Source organism: Paramisgurnus dabryanus, chromosome 12, assembly GCF_030506205.2.
Source record: "Paramisgurnus dabryanus chromosome 12, PD_genome_1.1, whole genome shotgun sequence".
NCBI lineage: Eukaryota > Metazoa > Chordata > Actinopteri > Cypriniformes > Cobitidae > Paramisgurnus > Paramisgurnus dabryanus.
The window spans coordinates 9,007,841-9,031,316 of NC_133348.1; the positions used below are offsets into that span (position 1 = coordinate 9,007,841).

The 23,476-nt window shown below is 37.3% G+C and overlaps 2 protein-coding genes across 7 annotated transcripts in view; both read left to right on the plus strand.

The window, feature by feature from the left end:
- The window catches only part of plcb1l (phospholipase C beta 1-like), a 123,052-nt gene extending 109,143 nt beyond the window's left edge, over positions 1–13,909 (plus strand). Inside the window, exon 33 of the mRNA XM_065260012.1 lies at positions 11,329–13,909. Within this exon, the coding sequence (XP_065116084.1) occupies positions 11,329–11,544 (216 nt within the window). The 3' untranslated portion in view covers positions 11,545–13,909. The remainder of the gene's footprint in view (positions 1–11,328) is intronic.
- A 335-nt stretch (positions 13,910–14,244) lies between these two features.
- Positions 14,245–23,476, plus strand: part of LOC135761089 (1-phosphatidylinositol 4,5-bisphosphate phosphodiesterase beta-4-like) — a 38,165-nt gene continuing 28,933 nt past the window's right edge. Inside the window, exons 1-3 of one of the 6 annotated variants that reach the window (XM_073811359.1) lie at positions 14,245–14,357; positions 16,506–16,538; positions 21,627–21,699. The gene's annotated coding sequence lies outside the window, so the exon portion shown is untranslated. Of the gene's footprint in view, positions 14,358–14,446; positions 14,584–15,635; positions 15,782–16,505; positions 16,539–21,626; positions 21,700–23,476 lie in introns of those variants that run through there. The other 5 variants (XM_073811357.1, XM_073811360.1, XM_073811362.1 and 2 more) reach the window with 5 other exon arrangements.

The following is a 23,476-nucleotide window of genomic DNA, read 5'->3' on the forward strand; positions in this document are numbered from 1 at the left end:
GGGCCCGTTCTTCGTACGTCGCTTAATACATCCGAGATCAAATGAGACATCCGAGAAGTTTAGATCTGGCTAATTATAATCTCGCTTATTTGGTTCTTTGAACACCACTGCTGTTGATGATTATTATGGCAGGATTGAATTATCTGAGATCACTGCGCGTTCATGCACTGCAAGAAAAGTCAATACATATCGATAGTAGAAACACTGATCAGCCACGCTGTGATTGGCCAGTTGTTACAATGGCCAAGAACACGCCCATTTTTAACCCCTGCAGTCTGAGAGCTATTGGTGGAAGGTTGTGAACTTTTTATGTGACTGAATTTAAAAACCCAGTTAAAGCTACTTTAGTACATAAATCACCATAAATAATGTTAAATTTTCTGTAAAAATATAATCTTGATATCTTTACTATGCTTGTCAAAGATTGAAATTAAAGAGTAACTAAACCCCAAACCAACTTTTTTTAGTTAATGATCTGTAAGAATGATGCTTTATTAGTGCTGTTGATTGATTTTAGTAAGTTTTTTGACATTTGGATATAAAGTGTTTCAATACTACAATATATGGTGTAAAAACGTCTGAGTGCTGCCCTCTTCAGGTTGAACGGTGGCTACTGCAGTTGAATTTTCCTATTGGATGTTGGGTCCAAGAAATGACTCGTGACGTAAGCAGGTTCAAGCTCACCACGCCCTTGTTACGATCTCACCACACACTTAGTTTGTCCCCTCTATCTCCGTTGGGATCTGCCCACTTTTCTTGCATTTTTCAAATATTGCAGTGGGTGGAGTCAGGCTCTGACCAGGGGTTTAGTTACGCTTTAATGATTGTAATTAAAATTTAGGGCTCTATCTTACACCCGGCGCAATGCAGCGCAATGCGCGACGCAAGTGTCTTTCGCTAGTTTCCACCCTAATTTTCACGTTTAGCGCCGCGTTGTTTAAATAGCAAATGCATTTGCGCCCCCTTTTGCGCCCATGGGCGTTCTGGTCTGAAAACGAGGTGTGTTCAGGCGCATTGTTGGCGCGTTGCTATTTTGAGGCAACTAAAATAGACTACGCCATTGACCAACAAAAACCTGGTCTAAGGCGCAATAGTGTTTTATGTTATTTAAAGAGCGCATTAGTAAAATGCGCCTATACACGGGAGGACAACGCGGGTTTGCTTATCACAAGGTACATGAATGCGCAGCAGCACAAAAATGTTTTCAAATATGAAAGATTAAAGGATTGAATGTAAAAGATTATTATTGAGTTTCTTGGACATAATTGAGGACTAATTATGAGACGTTAGAAGGCGTAAAGAGCTGCTTCACCTGCAGCCTGGTAAGTAAATAAATGCTTTGCTTTGAACAAATTCGTCTGTTTTTAAATGTTTTTTTTAATGCTACCTCACAGATTTATTGTATATGATTACTTTGTAGCTGTGGATATGGTGAGATGAGAAACATTTTTAAGTAATGCTTAAAAAAAACGCTGTCCAAAGTGCTGAAACGTGAGGAGAACCGTTTGTAAATTCTTTACCTCCTGTTTGTTACAAATAAAGTATTTTTAGAGTACAAACCTTATCTTACCTACTTGTAAATTATTTTTTGATGATATTGGATAGCCATACATTTAAAGCAATTACAAGCCTGCTTTTTACTTCCATGACTAAAAGAAAACAGGTTTTAAAGGTTTTAATAAAAAAATAACAATTTCAATACAAGTGAAAAACAACACAATTATTTAACATTAATCTTAAACTGGGGATCTTCTTCCTCCGCTTAGTTTTTCAGTTTACAAAGTCCGTCATCTAAATAGGGATTAGACATAGCGCCAGCGCAACTTGCTTTTAAAGGGGATGAGAGCTGTGACTCTCATTGGTTTACTGCACGTTACGCCCAAAATACTCCCATTACAATAGGACCTACCCTTTTCGACCATGCGCTCGGCGCAAAACCCATTTTTCCCGTCGTTAAATTAGCAAAAGTGGATTCGGACACGCCCATTTAGACGTTGCGCTGTGCGCTTTAGACAATGCGCTTAGATCGTTAAAATAGGGCCCTTAATGATCCTAAAGTACTTTAAGTCTCTTTTAAAAACAGTTAAATGCTATTTTGTCTGTTTGTAACAGCAACTTAAAAAGCAGAATAAAAAACACAGGTGGTGGCCCTCCATCTTCATGTGATGTGCTGGCAGGAGTGATGTCTCTAAACTGGCTGATTGTACAGATAATCTCTGGAGCAGTTGCTCTTTCTTAAACCGACAGCCAATGCAACAATTTAATTCCTGATAAATAAAATTTTAATTGTAGTGTATTATAAGATAGTGTTTTCCTCTCTTTTGTGCAGTTGTAGATAATACACCAACACTTTTAGCAGTTTCCAATAATGTGGTAAATAAAGTATGATGCGCAGTAAGGGAATGGTAATGTTATTCTACATCAAAAGATTATAAAATACAACCGTTTCTGATAGCAATGCACATGACAGTAAAGAAATCCTCTCAGATGGTAGTCCTTTAGAGAAACTATATGCAAATGGTTAAATAAGTTTACTTCAATTGCATTATTCTTAACTGATTTCTGACTATATTAGCAGTATTCCACGTTAACTGAAAGTCCTGCATCTGCTGAGTCTGCACAGAAAAGTGTAGTAAAGAAGATAAAGATATGTGAAAATATGTGCAAAAAACTTATTTGGTTATTTTGGTCATTTTTGTCACAGAACAGGGACAGGGTAACATATTTGTAGACAACGTTTTAAAGATAGAACAGATAGAAATTACTAAATGAAAACCCTTTCATGCATGACAGCTACTTGACAATCTAAAGACAAAACTAAAATAGGAGATTAGTTTATTCAAATGAAAATTATTTCACACTGAGTAATAGTCTTTATTGTACATAACATCTATTAGTGCTGGGTATGCTTAATTGCTGTTTTTATTAAGGAAAATTCAAACAAATTTAAAATGAATGTGATCAGCATGTCATTCGTTTAAGAATAATAATCAAACACCTGTTACACAAAAACACAACAAGTCGCACAAGTACAGAAAAAATATATTTGTTATATTATATTTTTTTTTAAATAACATCGCTAAAATATTTAATTGATATATTCTTTTTTTATTACGTGTTGAATTTGAAAAGCTCTTTATATTAATCATGCATCTTACGCAGATTGCGCTCGTATAATGGAGAATACGCGACTGCGTCAGACTTTCCGTATCACATCCGCTTAAAAAGGTACAAACTAATCTTGTTTACATGAAATAAGCCTGCTCCCGAGCAGGTTTGAGCTTACAGACCTGTTGCTATGACACCAAGTTTAGAATGAGCTTCAAAGAACCAAATAATCCAAGATCATGCCAAATCATCAACAATCAAATCCAGCTAACTGAGTTAGCGACGTACAAAGAACGGGCCCCAGGTAGACGAGCACGCGCATGACGTCACATTTTGAATTTCGCGCCAATTCGGACCCGACTTCTCCACACAGAAAAGAGCCTACAGGCTGATAGAGACAACCGTGGAGGACACTCAAGGTGTCATTCTTTCTATCACATTATGGTTGCCTCATAAATATAAAAATGAAAACTCTATCTTAAAGATTTTTTTAAGTTATAACTTACATTCAGCCCCTTTAATCTTAAAAGAACTTAAGACAAATGTAGTATGTTGTTATATTAGCTAAAACATTAGTGTGCTAAAATAGTGCATTTACTAAGTGTACTTGAAACATGTATTTTAGTGCATTTTTTCACCTGGTATAGCATTTGTTAACTCTTAACACCCTACTCTAGACCTCAGTATTTTTTTTAAAACCCTGGCTACGGCCATGATGATATAGATGCTTTCATTTGACGCTTGTTGCGCGTTGCTGTGGTTATGCGCATGGCCCGAAGTTAACTTCTGGTCTGTGCTTGTTTATCTTGACTAAACTGACCTCTGGAACAAATACCTTGGGAAAAAATTGTTTTGGTTTCCTACAGATTTGGCAGCCAAACAAGAATTTAAGGATTCTGTAGTTAACATTTTTAGATTAATTTTACACAGTAATGTTAGCTCAGTGCGCTTTAGCTATGATTTGAAATAAGGATTTGAAGTTATTTATTTAGCTTGTTATCAGAAATAATCTACGCTAGAGTGCCTCTGTTGTTTTTGATTCTATGTGAAAGTTTTTGTTGTTACTGCTGAAACCGTCTACTGTATATCTAATCCTAACACACACAAACACATTGTCTTATATGATATCTAAAACAGACACGAGTGCTTTGAGTGTTTGTGTGTCCTTACTCTCATTATTATTTTAGCAGGACGACTCACAGGAAGTTGATGGTAAGTGTGACTGAATCCCAGCATTCCATTAACCACAAATATTCATCTGACACAACTTGTGTTTTATTTGCTGAAATGAACCCTAACTCTGGATCATATCGGCCTCACGTGACCGTCCTGTAAATCACACACAGCTACAACTGCGGTTTAACTTTCTTTATACCATGGGTCTGTTAAATGGTTTATTCTGATTGGTTGAGAAATGTTTCATGGGTGTTGATATTTTTGTCGATAAACGCACACCTGACTTATCAAATGTCTTAATTTAACCACCAGAGCAATGTCTGTGGTAACTGTGGTATAAGAGGAATAATTGACTCCAGCCCCTTGAATTATTTGAAAATAAGCCACTCCTGCACGTTCTGCATTCTTTTCGAATAATTCAACGTCCCGTCGTCAATTATGCCTTACTTAATGCGCATAAAGTCTTCATTTGGTTCATTTGTTTTATAAGTCCTCTGCATATAGTCAATGTTTGAAGGAAAATGAATTTTATTAGCTTTAAGAAGAGTTTTGAGATTTTCTCAACAAGCATATTTCATAATGACTCTGTACTCTTTAACAGCTAGATTCATAATAAATGCACAAATAAACAACATAACAGAGTATAAGTGGACTACAAACAAAGAAAATTTCCCACATAAGATTTGTTTGGTGGCAGTCAGATGTGTGAAGCATTGGAAATGGGAAGCTTGTGAGATTTCAGGACAGTTGCTGTGTCATCATATTCACAGTTTAATTATAACCGTCATCTCATGCTTGCTTTTTATCATCCGTACTAAGTTTTTCTGTCACGTTACGTGTGCTTTATAAGCATAAATAATAATAAACTTACAAGCATAAGAGGGTCAATGATAAATGTTACGCATACTGACAAACTTATGATAAGATGAGTGGTCTATGAGTCGATACATTCACACAACGAGTTACTTGTGCTTCTTAAATGGATGTTGTGTGTGCGCGCGTGTGTGTGTGTGTGTTTTAAATGAGTTTTGTGTCTTGTTTTATAGCGTCAGGTTTGTCTGTTGCTCAATAAGATTGATTGTTTGAAATAGGGCAGAGAAGTGAGAGACTGAGGCACAGCGTGAGGCAGTGGCACAGTGAGTGTAGTGGCACTAGAGGGCATCATAACACAGAACGTGATTTTATTCTGCCAGTCACAAAACATAGATGTGGGCTTTAGGTTAGCTGTTCATAATTTATTACACACAGTGTAAAGTCATTTTCATCATTATTCTTATTTACTTTCCATTAAAATGATCTAAACGTCCAAGATAAATATACTTAATGTTTTTTGTTGACAGATATTTTTATTCATTAACATTTGTGAAATGTTTTAATACTATAATAAACAGCTTGCACATGCTGCTGGAACATTTTAGAATTTGATTGTGATATGATTTCTTTCATAATTTTGATTGGTGCTTATAGAGAGAGAGAGAGAGAAATTTCACAGAAATATGTGCCTTAAGTCATTATTAGAAACTATCCCATGATTATGAAACACATCTGACACCATTTATAATAATAATTGCACAATAATGTCCACATGACGTGAATGGACAGGTCGTGAGTTTATTTGTTTGGACCCCACGTGACGTCTGCCGTGAGTTTGGCAGAAACTGCGGTCTGAAGCAACCAGGGCAATATCTGCCCTCATGAAATGAGACTGAGTCCTGACCTATTTTTAGGCTTAGATCAGGCAGTAATGGACAGCTATAAGCATCTCTGGGTCTTCAGAGACCTGCAGAATGATCTCTGGTTTTAGCTGATGAGGATGAGAGAGATTGAGCTTGCCAACTGATAGTTTAGCACAGTGCTTCTCAAACTGGGGGCTTGAGATGGTGCCAGATTTTATAGTATTTTAGACTGTAAAATAAATTAATTTATCTTTAGTGTCATTAAAGGGACACTCCACTTTTTAAAAAAATATTGTGCTATAATTAAATTGTCATTGTCTTTTTCCAGCTCCCCTTGAGTTAAACATTTGATTTTTACCATTTTGGAATCCATTCAGCTGATCTCCAGGGGCAGGTTGCAACAGCTGGACGTAAAAAAGTTGGGTGTAAGCCCTACGCCGGACTTAGCTTCGTCCTTCGTTGTAGAAAATATTTACGACCTGTTGCACCATATGAAAGTACAACTAGTCGCAACTACACTCAACTTAGACGATGCGCATCCCTGTGTATGTGTTTTAACGCAGTAATATTGAGACACCATTCGGGTTTACTATGGTTATAAACTTTAATTTACTGCCGCCAGCTTATGAATGACAAATGAGAGCTTTCCCTCCTCACGTTTACCAGTCCGCTGTCCCTCAAGATGCGTGGGTCACGCGCAGACCCAAACACAACCTGCACATTAATTAAACGAAAGCTTTACCGTTTGCACAAATGGTAATAATTTGCAGATTAATTCAAATAGCTCTGGATTAAAACAAAATAAAAAAAGAAAGCTTATAATAAGTTGTCTACTTTGTCTTTGTAAATATTTATGTATTTTATGATGTAATTTATTGGTGCGGTCACTCACTTTGCCATGCATGAAAGCACACAGCTCATGTATCCTGCGCATTAGACGCACCAATGTCGCATTTCATTAGGCTATTTCCATTTTTAGACTTTATACCTTGACTAGACGTAAGATTTAGTCTAAGACGTGTGCTATGCCTAGATGGTTCAACGGGTGTAAATTCTACATCGGACGTAAAGCGCATTTTACATCCAGACTAGTCTTATACGACCTGGTTTACGCCCAGCTGGTGCAATCGGCCCCATGTCTGGCGCTATCACTTTAAGCATAGCTTAGCACAATCCATTGAATCTGATTAGACCATTAGCGTTTCGCTAAAAAATAACCAAAGAGTTTCAATATTTTTCCTATTTAAAACTTGACTCTTCTGAAGTTACATTGTGTACTAAGACTGAGGAAATTTTTTTTATTTTCTAGGCCGATATGGCTAGGACTATTCTCTCATTCTGGCGTAATAATCAAGGACTTTTCTGTCATAACATGGCTGCAGTAGTGATATTGCGCAGAAAAGGAAAATAGTCCTCTGCCATTGAAAGTTACCAAGGGGAAAATAGGAAAAATATCAAAACTCTTTGGTTATTTTTGAGTGCGATGCTAATGGTCTAATCAGATTCAAGGATTATGCTAAGCTAAACGGTAAAAATCAAATGTTTAACTCTAGGGAAGCTGGAAATGAGCATATTTTCAAAAAAATAAAAACTTAAAAAAATAAGGCCGCTAACCAACAGCACTACATTATATCATTTAATGTTTTTTTCTTTCAAATCAAAGTTTGAGATTGTTTTGTCATGAAGTGATGCCTTCTACCCAGTTTGAGAACCACAGGTTTAGCACGACACGTGTCACGCTCACATGCATTTAACGCTAAAGTTTCAGTGATTTATTGTGGGTTATATCTAATGAGTTCACACATGTTAAATGAGCTTCTTGAAACACAAAACACACGTGTTTAATAAATCATCATTTTCATTATCAGCTGCAGGTCAAGTCAGCAAGACTGTGGTAAATGTCAGCAGTAAAGTGAACATCTTTATATAAATAATCAGATGTTTCATTTGCATTACAGAACATTTATGCTGCTGTTCTTAAACTTTAACCGTCATCTGGATTACTGTGTGGATTCAGTGATTTGATTCTCTGTGGTTACAACACTGCAAAAAAATAAATGGAGTGAGAAAATAAACTTGGATTAAATACTTAATACTTAATTCAAATTTATTCTTCTTAGACAGAAGATCTCACACTGTAAAAAAATCTGGTTGCCAGTAACTTACTGTAGATTTTACATTGATCTTATGTACTGGCAACACTGGCAAAGTTACATGAACATGAAAGATTTACAGTCTTTATCTTCTACAGTAAGTTGTAGAATTACAGCTAATTATTTACAGTGCACGTCAGTTTGCTTCTCACATAAAAGTAAAAACAAGACAGAAATATTAAGTAAGAAAGGTTTTTTTTTGTTCTGGCCGAGGTCACAGTGTCTTTTTCTCTTTTAGTAGATGATGTTTTAAAGGTCATTGTAAGAGTTTAAACAGGGCTCTTATCGGTGTCAGCAGGACAGTTTCTTTGGTTGTGATGTTTTAATGCGATATTTTGTTGTACACAGTGTACACAGATCATCAGAATCGTATCTATTTTAAAAAGCGTGTTGATGTCGGACCCCCCCTCCCCCCCAGGCTGCAGGCCGCACAGTAAATGGTCGTATGACTTCACAAACAGGAGCGGTGTGCCGTTGCCATGGCAACACTCATCCTACCCTTAACCCCATAATGCCCGGTGTGAAGTACAAGCAGAAAGGTTTCTCTTGTGCTACACGCGCGTGCAATGGCAGAAAAATGTGTGACACCAGAATGACCTTTAAACTGAAGTTCTGTGATCAGATGTTAAGAATATTTGGGATTAAATAGACATCACATCAAGATCTCGCTATAATGTTTTGAGAAATCCTGGCTGTTGGACGATCCCCTTTATATATTACTGTTACTGTAAAGTATTTGAATGAATCCTATGGTTTATGGGCTGAGAAACAGTGGAGTAGATATGAGCCGTCACACACAGGGTAAACCGGATCAGACCTGGTCCGGCAGAGCACATCAGATCCAACATCTCTGACGCTTTTTTTCTGTTTGATGTCTGCTGCTCTTCATTAATAATTCACACACAATCCTGCTGATTCTCACCAGGGGAAAGATTGTCAACATAAAACCAGAGGAGCTCTAACACAGCCCGTCTTTGTGTCCCGGCTGGTTCTTCGGGTGTTTTGATGGTGGATAGGGCATTGCTAGTGCTATGGGTATTGTAGTTGCTTTCAGCAATAACTCATTCTTAAAATTCACCAAAAGCAACAATAGTAATCTGGACTTTGTTATAGATAATAATGAAATCAAATGTTTTTGTTGGTTTGGTTTGGTTCGGTCATAACGATGTGTGTAATGTGATCTTTTCAGCTTAAGTAAGTGAATTCATTTGCTGCTTAATCTCATCCCTCGATGGTAGCCCAGAATTAGGACAGATGTTGAAGAAGGTCTCGCTCACAGAGTATTTCTAGAGAATGTAGAAATAGACGTGAGTGAGTTTTGTTGACACTCGTCGGAGAAGGTCAAACTTTCATCTCTGAAAGCAAGTGAGCAACAGGTATTTATTTATTTACATTTACATTTACATTTAGTCATTTAGCAGACGCTTTTGTCCAAAGCGACTTACAAGTGAGGTAAACAATAGAAGCAATTATGGCAACACAAGAACAGCAATACATAAGTGCACTGGAAATAGTCTCATCAAGTCCCACACAATATACATAGCCAAGGGTATGTTAGTAATTTTTTGTATATATATATATATATATATATATATATATATATATATATATATATATATATATATATATAGATAGATAAAGAGGAAGTTAAATAGAGAAAGAGATAAAGAGAAGGGTAACTAAAGAAAGATAGAAAATCTGTAATTAGGAAGTGAGGTAATGGTGGAAGAGATGGGTTATTAGCCAGCTACAGTGTCAGCAGATCGTGTCACGACCGTCAGATCATTCCACAGTTGTGGGACAGTTCCTGAGAAGGTACGCGTTAGTGTTTTCTTCCCTTTTTATTCACAGATCATTATCGCCATGATCCATATGATTTGTGTAATGATCACATGATGTGAAGAATAGTTTTATTAGTTTTATTTTAGAGGTTTATGGTCGTTGATGGGACTTGACACACAGAGTTACATACAGTAAACTGATGTTGTGTGCAGACATAACGTGTAAATAGTTTTCTCCTTATGTGTGTCACTGTAAAAATAGCAGCATAGGAGTTTCGAAAAAATCAAGGTGTGTAAATGATGACAGAAGTTTTATTTGTGGCTGAATCATTTCTTTATTCTTTGTAAAATTGTTATTAGACAGACATTTGCCATTGGGTTCATGTAAACTAGCATCATAAATATCCCAGATCAGATGATGAGTTTGACAGTGATCTCATCTCCACACTCGTGTAGTTGCCGTTTCTGCAGCTCGGATGATTGAAACATGGCCGATTGTCTCGGGTCATAAAGGTCATGGCGTCAAAGGCAGTTGGGTCACGGCTGCTGCCCATCTCCAGCGCTCACACCATGCGTTGATGGCGTCTGGATCGGGCGAGTTTCAGGTTCTTTGTGTCCTGGCCAGCAGGGGGACAGCAGATGTCTTTCCCCTAAGTAGGTCGGGCTTTGTGCAGCGCGCCAGTCCCGCGTCGCCTGCGACCATCTGCTCGTGTCATGCAGATGACTGAAATCTGAATTTCTTTCAGGTGACCTTTCAGACAGAAACACCTGTGGAGAAGATAGATATTACACCTGAGGTTCGGCATCAGAAGCAGAACAATGAAAACATATGCAGTTTATTTTTGATTCCAGCCCCCCTGTTTGTTTTAACTACATCAAAGATCAAATATTAAAACTGGGTGGGTTTCATGGATAAAAGCTAAGATCTCACATGTTTGGAAATCATAATCTTGCACATAATTCATCTTTGGTGCTTTCTTTAATTACAGTGCTCCCATGAGAGCGAACAGGGTAGTTAACAAGTCACATAAGCATTGAAGCAATTATTGGGTCAGAATGAATAGAAATCTGACATCTTTAATCACTAGGGGAGTCTGTGCCTGGGAGAAAAACACATGGAGTACATCATGGCTTCATCTGAGGGAGGTGAGGTAGAAAAGATGACTGTGTGATGATGTTCAGAAGCCTGCACTAACATGAAACTTTAACCTCATGAAACCATGAGTCCATGTGCTCATTTGAGCTAATAACAGAGCAGCTCTTGCGTGGAGAGCAACCTGTATAGCGTATACTTGATAAGAGATGCATGCTTTTAAAAGAGAATTTCCCATCTTAACAATTGTGATGTCCAAAGTCAAATCTGAAGGAGAAACGGTTGACAAAAGTTGCTTTTGTCATTTCCCTTAAAGTGATTTTGTGTGATTTTATTGACAGCTTTACAGCGAGCTGGAGAAGGAATATCAAGACAAGTTTCTGAGACTTCCGATGGAAATCCAAGAATTCCTGCAAGATTCTGCTGCCTGTAAAGGCAAGTCAAATAAAGACAGTGACTGGAATTATCTTCCCATTCCCAGAATGACAGAAAACCTAAGCCGTGTGGCTGTGACGGGCGATTACGCAGAGGAGAAAGGCTTGGAGACCTCACTTTGAGTATGAAGTTTGTAACTAGAATTTGTATTTTTTTATGCTTTTAGATTATCAAGACACTGATGTGCACCTTTAAAGGGGCTGTAGGTTTTTGACTGTACTAAATAATAAACATCTATAATATATTCATAGATATTTAGAAAAACATGTTCACGTATTTCTGAAAAGCAATGCCAGTTGTTCTCTTTTTAAAATGCGTTAGGGTTAACCAACGGTGTATTTCACAGAGCGAGTTTTTCATTTGCAGAAAACAATGAACATTGCAAACGTAAAAATGAGCAGATGATGTATCGTACGATATGTAAATGTTTTGTAAAAGATGTTTTGTTTCACTGCATGAAGACAAATACTCTTTACTTAGTCTCTGATGTAAAACCAGTTCTGAAGGAATTTCTCATCTCATGACAAAGTTGATACAAAAGACAAAGAGCAAATAGATGATGTGAGATGATGATGTGTGTCAATATTTGTAACTATAAGCAATTCATTGGTAGTTTGAATAGTGCAAATAGTGTAAGAACGCTGGCAAAACATTCATCTGTTCAATTGAACTCCTTGACATGTCGTCCTCTGCCTTAACCAATGGCATGAGTTTGGGGTGGGGCCACCTGTTTTGACGTGTGTTCAGAACATCATCCATTTTACATTTGACAGTTTGTTGTTGCACAAACTAGACTTTACAGTTTAAAGTTGCACACTGAAAAAGCTGTGTTGTTGTTTTGTTTATTTCTTAACACCATTCCAGCGCCAAGGGCTATAGACGCTTTTAGCAGTAACAACATAAACAAACAGCTTTTGTGGACTAAACGTAACTTCCGGTAGACTTCCAGACAGAATCAATAACAACAGTCCTTTTACCGTAGTTTATTTCTGATAACAAAGTAAATAAATGTCATGTCAATTACTTTCATATATTTAATGTGTACACTGAGCTAACGTTATTTTGTAAAATGAATGTATACAATGTTAGCTACAGGTCCTTGAATTCTTGCCTGGCTGCCAAACCTTTCCGCACACTTGTGATCCATGCTCGTTGTCTTCCCTCGTATTTAGCAAAACCAAAACGTTTTTTTTCCACAAGGTATTTGTTTCAGAGATCAGTTTAGCCACTGACCAGATAGATAAATAAATACAGACCGAAGTCATGTAACATATGAGTTAACCCATACACAAGTTGGGGAAGGATAATCTGGCATCTGCAATTCACAGAACCTGCATGTTGTAGGAAAGCGAAGTGCCCGCCCCTGACTGTTGTTTTAAATCTACCTAGAAAAAATAACAAGGCAGCATTTTTAAGTGTGCATCTCAGACAAAGACATAATGTGTCTTTAAAGAAGTGGATTACTATGTGTGTTTATGATGCATCATGTAGGATTGGATGTTAAGTAGGGTTAGGATGGTGTCTTCCCTGTAATAACCTGGTGTCATGTTACATATTACTAAGAGTGCTCTGTAACATGTTTACCTTGTTTATCGTTACAACAAACACCACAAATTCATCACTGTGTAAAACTGTTGATCTTATATACAGTAAGGGTAAGATCTGTGATTTTTTTCTTCAGGAAAATGTGACATTTTTTATTCATTTATTTTTTTGCTTCTTGGACCTGATGCAGATGCTGTGAATAATCTTAAGAAAAATACAAATAAAATCTGCTTCAAGTTTCAAAAATAAATGTTACTCCTGTCCTCAAATATGCCACCTGGTTTTTCAGGCAAAATACACTTTTTGTTTTCTATTAAGTTTGCTTTGTAGTGTACAGTATGTTTGTACAATATGTTTAGTGTCAAGTTGCTAGTTTTAGTTTTTGAAGGTTAGTGAACTTGTTTGAAATAAATATTGACCCTAAAAAAGAATTCATTATAACAGATATCATCTAATGCTCAAAGTTTTTATCTCTATATGTGAACCATAGTTAAATTCCCATTAGCAGTAAATGATAGAGCTATATTTTTTGCACAATGATATAATTTAAATTTAAACATTGACTAAAAGGGAAACGAAACAGCCTTCAATGAACTTCACCCATACCAGCAGAGAATGTGTAGTATCTGTGATAATGTGAAACACGCGTGAGCCGGTGTTTCCTATCCTCTTTCTGGAAACCAATATAGTCCCCAATATATCTGTGATGTGATGTATAGATGCTCAGTGCCTGTTACCAGCATGCTGATCTTCTAGGAATTACATGAGAGATTTACACAGACCTTTAATGAACACAATGATAAGATTATTGTTCAAAGCAAATTATTCACATACATTAAGCGTCTAGAGATCTAAATGCTGCATGTATGCTACAGGGGCTTTTTTCTCAGGAGTCCCATCACCTGTGCTGTAAGACTCTGATGTAATAAACTCTCAAAATAACACTTGCTCACTTCACTGTTTCAATGTTGATGTTTCAGTTTGTGGTCATTAATTAGACACAGACACTCAAACGCCTACAAATAATTACATCTGTAGTGTTACAACAAACACAACAACATCCATTGGTTCATTCAAAAACAGATAGATAGATAGATAGATAGATAGATAGATAGATAGATAGATAGATAGATAGATAGATAGATAGATAGATAGATAGATAGATAGATAGATAGATAGATAGATAGATAGATAGATAGATAAGTAAAGTAGGGTGAGGAGAGAGAGAGATAGAGTAGTTGTACATTTGTAGAGTGAAGAGACACATCATCATCATCCTCCTCATTCTGTCTCTGGTTTCTCCTCCTCCTGCATTCAGTCCAGTCCAGTGCGATGGCCGCGCGTGCACGCATGAATGTCCGGCGGCAATGAGCTCCACCATGATTCGCCTGTAAGCGTCTCTCTCTCTCTCTCTCTCTCTCTCTCTCTCTCTCTCTCTCTCTCTCTCTCTCTCTCTCTCTCTCTCTCTCTCTCTCTCTCTCTCTCTCTCTCTCTCTCTCTCTCTCTCTCTCTCTCTCTCTCTCTCTCTCTCTCTCTCTCTCTCTCTCTCTCGTGAGGATGTTCATTTGCTGCCGCCGCTGCTGCTGATGGTGGTGGATATGAGATGGCGGTCAAAGGTGAGAGTGTCGCGCGCTACCCTTGCTTGTTTCTGGGGAGTTTTGAGGGCAGATGTGTTTGGTGTGTCGCGGAAAATAACTGTGTGTTGTATAAATGTCCTGTTAGCTTTCAGGCTAGCCGGCTAACACTAGAGCTCGAGCTACATGCAACAAACATCTCGATACTTTCTGCAGCTGTGTGCATTTACTGCAGCAGATCTGCAGTTTTCATGCATGCTCTTGTTTATCCTCGTTCTCTGTTTTTATAAAGCTTTTAAAGACGTTTAGAGGATATTTTGCAGTAGTACTTCATCCATCACCCAGCACCTTAGCTTAATTGCACCTTAATGTTTGTTAATATTGTAATATTGTATGTTTCTTGTTTTATGTATAATGCTTTGGCAATATTGTAAGTGACACAATCATGACAATAAAGTTCTTTAAATTGAAAATTGGATACAGTGTGTTGAAACAAAGTTACATGCTGAAATGTAAATGATTGTCTATGCAGTTTAGAGAACGTCAGATCACGTCATAACGGTGACATTAATATCGTGCATTACGTCATGGTACGAAAATTTACATTGTGCAAAGCAACAAAAATGCATTGTATCAGTTTTTATGTTCTTGGGATCGAACCCGTGACGTTTAGCGCTAATAACGCAGTGCACTACCAGTTGAGCTACAGTAACACTGTATACGTAACGTAGTGTTTATGTAGAAATTCATACAGGGACGTGTGCAGTTCATCTGTTGTTTATGCATTTGTCTTGGAAAATAAAATAGGCTTAGATGTTAAGATAAGAGAATATCTTGAATAAAATAAGTGAATATATCTGCCCGTCAGTGTCAGTAGTTTATTTGGGTCATCATTATATCACCATATTGTTATACGTAAAGAAATAGAATATGGTGAAGTTGTAAATGGTTGCTTTGAGTATGTTTCTACTTTGGTACTTTAGGGTTAGTAATTGAATTGACCGTATTTACTTTGTGATGATGGTTGGTGGATCCGCCGCGTGCCACCTGTTCACGTAAACGCCCATCTGCAGTGTTTGTTCACTCATAAACAATATGACATGTTTGTATTTCGTGCTCTCACTTCACTGGGAAGAGCTTGAGGATATTTCTCATAGACTGAGAGTTCTCAGCACTTCAGGTCACCTTGAATGAATGAAGTCATCGCAGTGTTGGCCGGAGCTGAGATGTTTAGCAGCAGGTAAAGATGATCAGATTCTGCAGATGAAATGTTAATCTGGAGGTTTTTATGTGTTCGTTTGGGATAAACTGGTTTGTTGCATGTGACCATAACGTATTTTATTTGTCTCTGCATTCAATTAGTGATAGCTTGTCGTGTGTTTAAACTCTTCAATGTAGAAATAGGACATTTGTCCTGATCAGCGAGAGTTAGAGTTGATCTGAAACCGGGTTTAACTCTGCTAGAGAAGGGATTATACGTATTTGTGCTGCATGATGTGTGAGGATCTTCATTGAGCAACAACAAACAAATGAAGACAGTACTGTAAATACTGTACTGAATGAAAACATATAAAGCCATCTCTGCCATCAGCTGTTGTTTACAAATGTGACCCTGTCTGTTAAATTTCAGCTTAACTGATTTCTTTCTAGTGATTTGAGTTACTCTACATAAAATGGAAGAAAGATTCAGTGAAAATCTAACTGTGATATCTTTAATATGGAGATCAATGTAAAATCAAACTTTGCTGCTCCTCATCTCATCATTCGATTACGAGACTTTAGTCTGGAGTCGCTGTAAAACATCTGAAGATGTCTGTGACACATGCATTTCTTTTATAATGTAAACAGACACATGTTCAGGAGAAATGATTTTACTTAAAGTTTTAAGTCTGAGTTAATTGTTGATGGTAGTTATGTTCTGTCAGTTTTCTTTGCCCTGAGTTTATTTCTGCTTGTGTTCACAGGAAAGATGTCGCTTCTCACTCTCTGCTGAACTGGTGAGTTTCTTATCCACTCATTTCAGTCTGGTTTTTACTCTTCAGGTCTCTACACATTCTAACCAGTTACATCAAATTTGGATTTCTTTAGCTTAGTTGAAGCTAGTAAGTCGAGGTCAATAATAGCTGGTCACTTATTTACATGTACAGTACTGTATGCATTCAGAAAAAGCTTTTATTCAAAGCTACTTACAGTGCATTCAAGCTATATTCATGTTTTCCCTAAAGATCGAACCCGTGATGAAGTCGTGTGAAAGTGCTGTATGGATACGTTTGAGTGGAATTAAACTGAATGTTCCTCAATGATCGGACTTTTCCACGTTCATTGTTGTGTAGTTGAATATTTCATTGGAAACAAGCATGTAGAGAGCATTGGGTACTGTATGTGGCATGTGTTAGATCAGACACATCATGAAGGTTGTGCTACAGAGATTAGACACAGCACATGCTCATCATGTCACTTGTGTTTTACAACAGATTGATCCAAATAAACTGATCAAATAGATTAGAGAGAGAGTTTGAGAAGAAATGAGCACAGGGTTATTCACTAATGGTCAAACATTTTTGATCACTTGACTTTAATGTTTACCTTTGTGTATATTTAAATCCTTTTTTGGACAAAAATATACTTCTGCCAAACATATGCATTTCTTTCTGGTTCTCCATCCTTGTGATAAACTGTACTGTACCACACATCTCTCTTATCTGACACACTTACTGTAGGCTGTTTCTAGGACTGGGCGCTATTGACCAAAATTCGTAACCCAATTTAGGGAGAAATAGTAATATATATATAACAAATATCTCTGTATTTTCTGCAAAGTGAAATAAATGTTAACCTGCAAGACAAAGCCTCATGTAATCATCTTTATTAAAACAGCGTATTATAAAAAAAAAAACATTCAATTCAAAACATTTGCTCATTAGATACCCAAAATGAATTTTATCTCGTGCTTGACCTTTAGACACTACTAGATTTTTTTAACACATAAACAGTAATATTTTGAATATTACACATGTTTTTTTGCTTCATTGCCATGTGCATGAAAAGCATTGTGGGAAAGTTGCTGTCGTAAGTCCACGCATGGAACAGGATTGAGAACCACTGATTTATGGCAAACGAAAGTAATCGTCGCTAATCCCTAAATTACTTGCAAAGTGTGACTACACTTCAGATGATAAGATATCATACATAAACTTTATTTATTTAATTTGTAAAACATCGTTTAAATGAAAAATACTGTATTTAACTTAAAATATCATCTTTATTTATAGTTTTTATATAAATGAGTAAATGCTGCTAACCCTTTGACTAATAGTGTATGAAAAAATAGATTAGCATAGCTCAAAGCTGCAATCTACATTTTCAAAGTTGTGGTTTGTATCTTTCAGGCATAAACATGCACACATAAAACACCGGCCAGATACCTCAGGGGTGCGTCTCAAAACTCAAACTGATTCTTCCTCATTTCCTCACTCCTCCGTCCTCCTGCCCGTGACCTGGAAACCGATCGAGTTACGTCATCTTATAGGACATCTCAAATCTCGTATTGCACCGCGAGGAGGGAGGAGGCTTTCTGAGGAGTCATGAGCGAGGATACACAAATGGAAGTATCCTATGTAAACGTTTTATTCATTTAATCTGACGGGTGTGTACATCAACTCTCCCTTCACATCGTCTCATCTTCAAATCATCATTCAGACACTCATAGATGTTGCAAAAGTATTCAGCATTAAGTCACTGTACATGTAGACTTAACCAAACCGAAACTTTGACATCGTAATTCTACTTCCTATTAGCTCTGCCTACACAACACTTAAAAGTCATGTGATATGAAATAAAACACAGAAATATACATGTGTCCAAAATATAACTACTACTAACATAAAACAAATCCTTAACATATAGTTATGTCTCCAACACTTATTGTTTAAAATGTGTCGTGTTTAATGCACCTGATATTTATTTCTAGAAAACGAACTTTATATAGAAAGTGAGGATATAAGATTTCACTTCATGCTTTGATGGACTACTTGCACAACTACTTTGGTGTTTATTATAAAGGATGCACATCTCAGTCGTTTCCAATAAAAGTGTTGTACATGCAGATATGTATTAATTATGGCGGATTATTTCTATCTTTTAGGGAAGTCACTTAAATGAAAACAATAAATCACTTTCTTAAGCGGGACAAATAGTCCGGTCTTTAAAAATCGTTCGGGACAGAAAAAGGCAGATTTACAGTATAAATGTTAACTGCACAAAATACATTAAGTGCCATTTAATCTCAAACGTTTTAACTACTTTGTGTTGACCTTGTGCATGATGTACCTAACTGGGGTTTCAAATATTTAATAAAAATGTACCTGATGAAGTTAAAAAATATTTCTGCTCATGTCTGTAAAATTAATGGACTTCCTTAAATAATTTCTTCTTTCAGACACTTTTGGTGTCAAAGGCAGATACGTCTCATTGTAAACATACATAAGAAACTTGAGATATATGAAAGTCTGTCACAAGGCTCAATGTCCTTGCGTTCTATGGGGGGTGGAGCTGAAATCTAAGGAAAGACATCCAGGAGGGCGGACTTATAAATATTGGAAAGCACCTCAGGGGCTTAGTCTAAATACTTGGTGCTTTGAGTCTGTCAATAGTACGATTTCAGAACCGTTTCATCTTACATACAGTACAGTATATTATACCCTAACCCTTACCCCTCCCAAACACACAAGAAACCTGTGAAGTTTAAGGGCTTGACGTAAACTAGGGTGACCATACGTCCTCTATATCCCGGACGTGTCCTCTTTTGGACCTTAAAAAAATCATCCAGCCAGGATTTCTAAGTTCAATGTACAATGTTCTTTTGATACGGTGGAATACTGCTATAAAGTTCCAGTCATAGCATTCCAACAGTTTCTTTTATTTTTTAATCAACATCCTCATTGGAGGAGCCACCCTAAAATATAAAGTCTGGAATTTTCCCAGGAAACTAACTGACTGTTTTGTGAGACCAGGTAAAACTGAAGATTGTTTAAACCCACTGCGTGTGTCTTCTGCTGTTTGCCCCATGCAATGTCCTCCTTTTTTTCTCTTTTTTTTAAAGACTACAATGTGCCGCCCTATGTAAGCAGCAAGTATTTATTTAATGCCCACCCCAGATCCTTTTGTGTTAATATTGCCCATGATCTGTTCTGCATGTGTTCCTCTGATCGTCTCTGTAGATCTATCAGCTGAGCGTCGATGTTCCTGGATGGCAAATTTGGCTAAAAATACCGCAGAACAGTGCAAACCCAAAAGCTATTATCTGCATTTCTAATTCCACGGCCCCTGTTGGAAACTCGCGCTTGCTCACAGCACTGCAGGGAGATCCACGTGTGGACGTAATTTGCACTTCCAATTAAACTGTCGACCTTTGTGCTATTACTCAAAACGTGACATCCGAACATCCTCGAGTTCTTTTTATTAAACGTGTCAGAAAACAGAGAAAGCCCATGACATGTGCGGATGGCCTGGGTTTGATCAGTGAGCCATTTGATCTTTTTAATCTGAGAGGAAAGTTCACTTGTGTGAATCCTAACCCGATGCGGTGTCGTTCATGACACCGGTCAAAGATCACCAAAGCAGCAGAGGATCTGTTTTCATTGGCTGCTGCTCAGTAGAGACAAACTGTTTTGCTGAATTAAACCTGATATGTTGTGTGAGATACTTTGATTGTTGAATATATTACTGTATGTCTTTCTTAAAATATAAGCAGAGGTGGACAAAGTACACAACTTGGAACTTTTGGAAGTACCTATATATCAAATCTCATTTTTGTTTTTAACACTTTACAACAAGCTTGTGTTTGTTAACAAGGTTAGGTCAGGTGGCTTTTCTGTGTGGAGTTTGCATGATCTCTCTCTGTCAGCGGTGGGTTTACTCCGCGTCCTCCGGTTTCCTCCTCCACAGGCCAAAAACATGCAAGTTAGGTGAATTGGAGATACCAAATTGCCTCTCACCCAACCAGTGTATAGATTAACTTGTGTGGATCAACTGGTGTGTGGATTAACCGGCGGTTCTTGCCATGAATATTATAGCCATAGATCCTGGACTGGTGTTAAGAAAGAAAGAAAATGTTCAATATAGTTCTATGATTTAGTTCATTTAAGGCAAAAAAACATGTCAAACGAAGCAAATCTTTAGTCTTTTTGGAAATCTGGAACATGCTTTATAAGTATGGCCATTGTGTGCAGCGCAGAGGAGTTGTCTTGATAAACTGATCCTTGGTAAAATAAATCGTCAGAAGACATAGAACTTCACGACATGTGACATTAAGAGAGTGAATATTGATAAACTGTAAAAAAAAAAATCACGCTTGAGAAGAAAAATCATTCACTAACTTTTAAAGCTGCTACGTATTAACAACTTGACTTTCCATAGAATTGTATTAGATTCAAATGTAAGATATATGTCTTGTAGTGAAGTTAAAGTAACAAGTTTCCAGAAAAAATTTGAAACAGATATTATAAAGGGTACTAAAGTTAATGTTACTGTCCAACTCCGTATAAACGTAACAGATAAAAACCGTTCTGATCCAAACACAAAATTAAAAAGTAAGCTCAAGTTTGGGTGAAATTTCAGGATGACTGTCAGTACATTAGAGGTGTAAACAGACACGTGATGTCTCTAGCCAAATATCTCATGCTTTTTACGTACTATTTTGCTAGGGCTTTTTCTGTGGCATTAGTTGTGTTTTTTCATTGTTAAAGGATTGATGTTCTGTGGGATTATTCTTTCATCAGAGAATATTTGTCACCTCGCCTGATGCTTCCTGAATTAACAAGTCTAAAAATAAACCAAGCATTACGTGGAATTACCAGCTCAGCTCAGACATTAGAAACACATTACTATGGTTATTGTCATTTTTAAACCAGGACTCCGATGTAATGCGCAGATATATCTTTAAACATTGGTTACGTGTTGATAGATTGATATTCTTGCAGGAGTTTTTGTTGTGGTTCATTTAAGATTTGTACTTTTGTCTTGTGTATTTTATAGATTTTTATGCATGAGAAGCATGTATGAGCTGTGGCTGTTTGTGTTTTCAGAGGTCTGTTCTCCCTCCACCGCTGCTGCTGTCATCAGTTTGTCTGCACTTCTTGAGCTTCAACTTCTGTCCAGGTAAGATGGCCACCCTTCACTTCACTACACACCTTTAAAGCACACAAAGCTCTTGGCCGTTTACATGCGTAATTTCTTCCTGGAAATTTGCTAGCAAACTGAATTAAATGAGACTTTAATGAGGAGCTTCTGATCCAGAAGACATTTGACAGTGGTACAGACGTTTAGCATTAGTGCTGCTTTATTGAAGCTGCGTCTGTCTTGTGTCAGTTCACAGTAAATCAAAGGATCTGCAGCTAATCTCTCTCCAGTATCTTTCTCAATGAAAATGTGAAAATGCATTTAATAGATGTGTCATTGTTTGACCAGACTGTCTTTTTAAAGATAAAAGAACTGGTTTTATTTTCCTGTTTGAGTTTGGCGAGATCACACATTGTTTTTAATAAAGTTTACAGCGTTAGGGTTAGTTACACACTAGTTTTCCATTCATTTTTGTTCATCAAGTTGGTCAATGTTAGCTAAATTTTTTTAGATATCTTTAACATCATTGTGTGAACTTGATGATCTATGTGTATGTGTGGGTTAAATACTTTTCGTTGAAACTTGAAAATCTTGATTCGTGTCAGTGCGAACAGATGATGAACAAACAACACTCCTTAAGTTAAACCGGTACAATGAGGCTGTATCCGTTTACGTGATGTGGTGACCGGCTGACTGTGAGCGCTGGGCTTTACCAGACCGATGAGGATTAATCGCTGCTCTTCATACTGTACTGTTTTGATTTAGCTGATGCTTCTGGGAAGAAAGCCCTCCTACGAATAGACCTATAAATACAAGGAAATCCCCCGGACCAAAAGACTTTCCCTGAAAGTCATCGTAGCTCGCAGCTTCTCAACAGGGGCTATTAAAGACCGGATAGGGTTGCCATGGTGATGTGTGGCGTCCAGCATCTGTGTGCTGTTTGTTTGTCAAGATGAGAGAAGGATGAAAGTCTTCAGCGCAGGAAATGAGTTCCCAAACATTTTCAAGCATCTGAATGGAAAATCATTGCCACAATTTTTACACGTTCACCTGAAATCACCTTGACCAGCTGTACTTAAAGACATCAACATTTTGTCATCATTATGTTTTTACAATCCTGTATAAATGTATTTCTTCTGCTGAACAACACAAAGAGAGATATTAGACATCAAACAGGAAACGGACAGAAGCACCATTGACTTCCATAGTAGGAAAAAATACTACTCTAGAAGTCAATGCTGCTGTAAACTACAAACATTGATGAAAAAATCTTCCTTTGTGTTCAAGAAAGCAAGAAAATGAATACAGGTTTGTAACAACATGAGGGCGAGTAAATGATGACATGATTTAGATTTTGGGGTGAACTTTCCTTTAAATGAGATGAGGATCTGAGGAAATATCAGTGGTGTGTAATCTTGATGAAAGCAGTATTTCAGATAAACATACAACACTGTATGAAGTAATTGTGCCATATAAGTGCAGATGCTGTGGTCTGAGAGTGATTTACTGCTCTCTGTAAAAGGACCTTTTCTATTTTTGTGTGTGGAAAATAATCAGACTTTCTCTCCTCTTGGGCTGTGGAGGACAGAATCTGTAATTTGCTGTTACTGTTAGGTACATATTTGGGCAGAGATAACAAGGAATTATGGAGCTTTCCCCTCTCTCTCTCTCTCTCTCTCTGTCTCTCTCTCTCTCTCTCTCTCTCTCTGTCTCTCTCTCTCTCTCTCTCTCTCTCTCTCGCTCTCGCTCTCGCTCTCTCGCTCTCTCTCGCTCTCGCTCTCGCTCTCTCTCTCTCGCTCTCTCTCTCTCTCTCTCT